The sequence below is a fragment of the Tasmannia lanceolata genome, unplaced genomic scaffold (assembly GCF_043159265.1).
Source record: "Tasmannia lanceolata isolate RefF3 unplaced genomic scaffold, GAP_Taslan_0.1 ptg000024l, whole genome shotgun sequence".
NCBI classification, from domain to species: Eukaryota; Viridiplantae; Streptophyta; class Magnoliopsida; order Canellales; family Winteraceae; genus Tasmannia; species Tasmannia lanceolata.
This window is the reverse complement of record NW_027518701.1, coordinates 123630-130858: the sequence shown is the minus strand read 5'-3', so window position 1 is coordinate 130858 and position 7229 is coordinate 123630. Positions and strand designations below refer to the sequence as shown.

At 38.2% G+C, this 7229-nt stretch overlaps 1 protein-coding gene across 1 annotated transcript; it reads left to right on the top strand.

Moving 5' to 3' along the window:
• The first annotated feature begins 2879 nt into the window (after positions 1 to 2879).
• LOC143857334 (small ribosomal subunit protein eS6-like) lies at positions 2880 to 4031 on the top strand. The gene is made up of 3 exons (XM_077367762.1): positions 2880 to 2961; positions 3232 to 3504; positions 3871 to 4031. Exons 1-3 carry the CDS (start codon positions 2880 to 2882, stop codon positions 4029 to 4031), a joined length of 516 nt encoding a protein of 171 aa, XP_077223877.1.
• The last annotated feature ends 3198 nt before the right edge of the window (positions 4032 to 7229 follow it).

The window sequence follows — 7229 nt, the reverse complement described above, 5'->3', positions numbered from 1 at the left end:
CAAGTCGAAGAAGGCAGTCGAAAACCCATGCGATAGGTCGAAAACCAGTTGAAGAAGATTGAAACATTGAAGAAGAAAGTCGAAAGTTTTTGTCACTAGTTAGGTACTCGAAGTAATCGAGAGTCAGACTTTTTGTGATGTTCGAACAAAACATTGCATTCGATGATTATATAGATAATAATACTCACATATGACATAAAAATACTATGATTACATTCAATGCGATTATTGTTATGTTAGAACAATATTTCATTTTTGAGTTTTTAATTATCTTTTTATATTTTTTTATTGTTGAGCAGATTTCATTTAAAAATGGTGAACGGAAAGGCTATGAAGATATTACATGGGAATATTGTACTAAGATTGAGATCGAAAAGGGAAAAAAGTTCTTACTTAAATGCAAATATTGCAATAATAGTCTCATTCTCGCTACATATGGGTGTCTCATTGTCTCATATTTGTTTTAGACTGATAATTGCTTAATCCTAAGATTTATTAGTTTGTTATATGAATATCACATTTATTTTTTTGCAAATTATGATAGTATTCAGTAATTTTATATGATGTAAGCAGTAAGTGTACGGGCATATCTCCGCTTCTGGGTTTTTAGTGGTTTCCGTACTGAACACTTAGTATCTACATCGATACACAATACCTGTGTCAACACTCAATACCTAAGTCCGTGTCCACAGATCATAGGAAATTATTCCTTTCATGTTGATAATGTTGATATCACGAAGATGTTGTGCTAACATAATCATAACAACAATAAGGATCAAGTTCAACCCTTCTTCTTTCCCCTTTTCTTGGCTGAGACCTCCCCTCCATAGGTATGAGGTTGGACTGCATCAATTCCCCTCAATTCAGAAGAATCTTTGACGAATTAGCTTCAACATATCTTTGGAAGATAGTTCCATCTAGCTTGTACAAATCATCTTCCCCTATCAGTCTGCCCTCTGTTGGCCCTTTTCTTTCATTTTATAGGGAATTCATTGTGAGTTCCTTCTTCTGTCCTGATGGCATTAACTTCCTTCCAAAGTTGCTCTAATGTTTAGATCGTTAGGAAGCACGATTAAATAGGCATTTGTGCCTGTCTTCTTTAAAATCTTTCATGGTCCAAACTCATGGTTATGATTTGTCATAGGACCCTCGAAGAAAGCACTCGTTAAACAAAATACATCAATACCTAGTCACTACCTACCTATTCTTTTGTGTGTCGATGAAAATTAACTCTTCCTATACCTGCCATTGCTTTCTTATGTGGACCTTTGTACTTTTTCATTAATGTTCAAACATGGTCACAATATGCCTAACACTTTGATGTTCCAAGTTCAGAATGTAGTGTGGAGAGAACCCATAAGCTGCTTTTATTTTTTGAATAATGGAAGCTTTTATTACTGAGGAAGAAAGAAAAAAAGGAGGGGAGGGGATGGTCACTACATAACAAAGAGAAGCTATGAATGACTAGCAAAAGTATCAGGGTGGAAGGTTATCAAAGATCACCAACCTAATCTTTGGTGATCTTTGATCACCAAGCTGCCATTAAAAATAATAATTAAAGATCACGAAGCTATCTCTGCATATACCTGACTGGGCTAATCTATCAATGTCACTACTATTGGACGATCTTCTCACATGCTGGAAAGTGATGGTCTGCCAACCGATCATGGATCTCTTCAATGGACTTGGCAAATCTCCACGAATGATGATGGCTCCCATCCAACCATATAATGTTGAGTGAGTCACTTCTGTCTGTGAGCCTGATCCTTGGAGAGCAGCTCTTACGTTCGATTCATTTGAGTCGGTGGTCCCTATTGGACCTGAGAAAGCTCACCTAGAAAAGCTGTTATGTCTCTAAGAACGCCATGTACTCCGCCTGGCCATGGATTACCCACACTAGACCCATCAAAGTTTAACCTTCCCTTTAGATGGAGTTTTCCCAATATTCTGATTAATGAAAACTTTATATGCAAATTCTGTTATACATTTTTTTTCTCGATGGCAGAACATTCTCTCCTACCAAATACCAAACTAAATTCTCTAGGCTCTGATTAACCACTTCTATTTGCTCATTGGTTTGGAGAAGTTAAGCACTAAAAAATTGCAATTCAGTGTTAGAACTAACTATTTTCATTTCATAATGTCTTCCCAAAATAGCCAACAAACATGACCGTGTGCTCATACGAAATAAAACTTGGAATGCCAAGAAAACATGCCACTATTGGAAATTAGATTAGCCACGTGAGAGGCATCTAAAATGTTACGACAAGCAATGAAATGGGGCATTTTTTAGTGTGGATCTATTTCATAAAAGATTGAATTGCCTTGAGTCCTTGGGAGACCCAACAAGAAATCCATCGATAGATGCTTGCAAGTTGAAGAACTCAAGAAAGAATAGGAAGTGCTATGCATAATCCAATAATTTGTGCCTATCTTCTTGCGAGTTGTCAAATACATTATTTGACAAAGCGCCCAATTTTTTTTACTAAATGTCAGTCAATAATATTGATCTTCCTCCAAGACGATATTATCTTGATTAAAATGTTATGCCAAACTGCTTCCATGTAATTCCATGTCAAAAAACAACTGCTACCATGCAATTCTTTAATCTTATATGGCAATTTGCGCATTACTGTATGACTGTTCTTTTTATTGTCTTATATGCAAAATTATTTTGATAGTTGTGTATCTTTTAATTTCTTTTATAATCGTACAGCCGGGCATTCTACGACAAGAAAATCTCACAGGAGGTCGTTGGAGATGCTTTGGGTGAGGTATGATTTTCACACACTTCTAACTCTTAAAATTTTTATTGGTAGAGATATTTAGTTTAAAGTTTGGCTATTCTGCAGGAGTTCAAGGGGTATGTCTTCAAAATCATGAGGGGATGCGACAAACAAGGATTCCCAATGAAGAAAGGAGTACCAACTCCTGGCCGTGTACATTTGTTGCTGCGTAGAGGTTTGTAGATCCTTCTCTTTTAGGGAGAACTATAAAAATTACCGTGCGATTACTGACTGCATCATCCTCTACAAACCTTAACAAAGAGGTATCCTAAATTTGTTTGAGTACATTAACTCTTTAGAACGATATCTATGTTAATTAAAGAATTCAGGATGGTTTTCATCTATTCCTTTTAATATGCAGAGTTCTTGGCAGGTGGTTTTGGTTGTATTATTATTGTATGTAGCCTTTACTGCGAAATAATCATTTTGTCTACTCATCTGACAGGCCAACCTTGCTTTCGTGGGCATGGTAGACGCAATGGCAAGCGAAGGAGGAAGTCTGTTCGTGGATGTATTGTCAGCCCTGACCTTTCACTTCTGAATCTGGTCATTGTGAAAAAGGGTGATAATGATCTTCCTGGATTGTCCGACATTGAGAAACCAAGAATGAGAGGCCCAAAGAGGGCATCAAAGATCCGTAAACTCTTTAACCTCTCCAAGGAAGATGATGTTCGCAAGTACATCAACACGTACCGCCGAACTTTCACTACAAAATCTGGTGCGTTCCTTGTCTGAATTCTCAAAATATTTAGTTTGTTCCTTGAAAGTTTGTTGGCACTACAAATGACTCATTTTTCAAAAGTGTGCATGACACTGCGTAAGTATTTATTTGTGAATACATAAGGATCTTTTAATAAATTCAAATTTGTGTTTTGATTTCCTCCCTCAAGGGTGGAAGGAATGTGATTCTCTTCATTTACAGAATGATCCATCTTCTTGGCACTTTAAAAGAATCAAGGACGGAAAACTTATGGAAGTACATGGTTGTTATGATATAGAATTAAAAGAAGAAAACTGTAGCTGGTATAGGGACATGCAAACTCTCAACTTCTATTGAATCACAGAGTATATTTGTCATCGGCAGGGAAGAAGTGCAGTAAAGCTCCAAAGATACAGAGGCTAGTCACTCCTTTGACTTTGCAAAGGAAACGTGGAAGAATTGCAGAGAAGAAGAGGATGATAGCAAAGGCCAACTCAGAGGCAGCTGAGTATCAGAAGCTTCTTGCAGCCAGACTGAAGGAGTAGCGAGACCGCAGGAGTGAGAGCCTAGCAAAGAAGAGATCCAGGCTCTCTATCGCATCTAAGCCATCTGTTGCAGCCTAGGGATTTTGTGCTCCCCTGATTTGAGGACTTCGAGCGAAGTAGACCAATGTTTCTGAGTTTCTCTAGAATGCTGGTACCATGTTAGGTAATATTTACTTTCTTCTTCTTCTATTCTATCTGAAGCAATCGTGAATGTCTTTAACTCTCAAGGATCCGTCTCTATATGCTTTGGGATTTGGTAGTCTGAATTTTGAGATGATGTGTGTTGAGCAGTTTTTAAGTTTGCAGCTGTTGACGTTTAATGCAAAACCAATGTAATCTAGTGCATGCTATATTTAAGGCTTGGTTAGCCTTCACTTATAATCTGTTTTAATTGTGTCTTTATTAATATGTAACTGTTCCGTATATAGGCAGAGAATGATGGAAATTCAATATCTAATATCTATAGCATGTATAATACGTGTACTTTTTTTTTTAATCCCCAGTAGTATTGGATGAACCAAGGATCTGCTGGCACTTTGCTATCAGATTCAATCTGAAGTAGTTTTATATTCATAGACTTGCGAAGTCTTAATCCATCGAGAAGGGCCTTGCATTTGATTGCATGTTGGATTCTTCACCATAGACGTGAGAGAATGGTGTTAAAGTATAAAAGATAAATAACGCCTTGTTAAATTTTAAAGTGTAATTTTTGGGTAGCTTTATTTTATTTTTATTTTGAGTGTTGTAGTGAGGGCAAATATGTACTTTTGTGTCCATGGGTGTAGACACCCCATTTTGACATGGCCCTAAAGTCCCCAAAATTGAATAACCACTTCAACAAAAAAAATCAAATAAAATTCCCAAATTCCGAGGTGAGAAATAAACCCAAAATTTTTGAAAAAAATATTGTTGTTGTCTAGCCCATTGAACATTTTTCACAACCCAGGAAAACCCAAGATCGCATTTGTACCCTGGAATCGCCGACCTTGGTCCTCGTACCCATGTTCCTGAAATTTGCGAAAATTGTGAAATGCCTATGAGTTTTGATATTACCACTCCTCTATTTGTACCCCTAAGCTCCAAATGATAATGTCCCTTGGATCAAATTAGAAGATTAGGATCAAGTATAGAGAAGGGAATTTTCACCTTGTTATCTACTTGGACCACCCTATAGGGTAAGGAGAGTAGCCAAATGCACTAGGTAGGGGGGGGCTGTCCAGTAGATAAAAAAAGGGGGGGGGGTTATCATTTCCCTTTATATGGGTCGAACTAGGGCTTGAAAATGGAGTGATTTTTGCAAAAAGAAAGAAATCGAGAAAGAAAACAGAGAGAGGGCGGAGGAAGAGCCGCCGGCCATCCACCACAGACCACCAAGCCTCTTCCAAAACCGTACCCCACCTCCATCTTCTCCGGCCAAGCCGCCACCATCTCGGCCTCTTCATCTTCTCCAAACCCCCATCCACAACCCCCCATTTCTTCTCCACCCAGCTGTGGGACCCGATCCCGCGAGAGGGGTGGTGGCGCGAGCCGCCACGCACTATCTCTTGGTCTCTCGTACCCACGCGATTGGCGTGTGCCTTTTATTATTAATTTTAATTCATCTTTTATGTGAACTTGGGATCACTAAGGCAATCCGAATTCCACACAAAAGAGACTGACAGAGTCGCCACCTAGATGTGGGATCTAGGACCCATAATTAACCAGAAATCTAGACTCGCTACCTGGTTACAAGAATGGAAGGTATGGGGATTTATCCACCACATGCACCATTCCTGCCCGATAATCGGTCTTCAATTCCAAAAGTTAACTCTTTTAAATTCATTTTTAATGGCTCATTCAACTCTCTGTTAATGTGCTATCTATGTGACATGCATCCTATGATCTAATTTCAATGTGAATCCTAAATGTGTATCTTGATTTCTTAATTGGTTTGGATTCAATCTAAGTGAAAGTTCTCCTAAAATTCTAATTTCATGGAAAATCCTAAGTGATTTGATTGTTTCAACAGTTTTAAAAGTGATTAGCCCGAGTCCTCAGATGATCTGGTATTCATCCAAAGAAGCCTACGTATCCCCGCCTCCACGAGAATCAAGGCAACGTAGTTCTTCGCGCCTATTCTAAGCTAGGATGCCTAAGACACCTAGACTTCTATCCTAGACTCGATCTAAAAGACCGAACCGGTTATTAAAGTTTCTTGTACGATTATTTAAATTTCAGTGAATTGTGGATTTTATGACACCCTATATGCCCTAACTAAATGCAGATTAGCCCTAAGCTAATGCAGGTGATTCCTATAACCTATGTGTAACTAGGCTGTATTTCCTAAAGAAAACCAAAGGTGAACTAGCGTATCCTACTCTAGTCATCACTCGGCGATATGGATCGCCGACTGACCGGACGGAGGCGCTCCTATAACTCTAGGACAGACCCCTAACTCTGAAACAAACAAACAAACAATCAAACAACCTATCAAAAGAAAAACCCTAACTCTAAAACTCTCTATCTAGGAGAAACTCCTAACTCTAGAGGAAGATCTTTTGAAAATAAGATTTTAAAGGTTTTTGAAGAAAGTTTAAGATATTATTTACAAAAAAGGTTTGGCTGGACTTGGGATATAAATCCCAAGCTGCACTACGTACCTCGGAAGAGGATCAAGCCAACGTAGTTCGAAACGAACTCTCAAACTACGCTTCTAAAAGAAACACTCACACTACAGATTTTTTAAGGTTTTTTTATATTTTCAAATGTTTTTGATATTTTTAAAGTTTTCAAATGTTTTTGAGTTTTAAATTTCTAATGTTTTTAGATTTTAAAGCTTTTCCAATGCTCAGGACCTTTAGATGAATTCACTCTTACAGAGAACAAACAAGCATAACCATAAACTAGGGCAAAGCCCTAAAGCAAAAAGGGGAAACCCCAAACAAGCAACTAACGCCTCAAAGAGACGAACCACAACAAGAAAGATAGCGTCCCAAGAAGAGAGAAAACGATCCAAGATCCCAAGCAAGCAACGCTTTAATAAGACTGAGTTAGCCTCTAATCAAAGCGAAGTAATCAACAACTCTAAAGGAGAAACTCCGAACTAACAACACTAAAGAGGGGTACAAATGAGTCAGAGACTCTCTAATACTACAACTTAGAGGAGGAATGAGTCAAAGACTCCCAAAAAACGCCAACAGAAGAACCAATGAGTCAAAG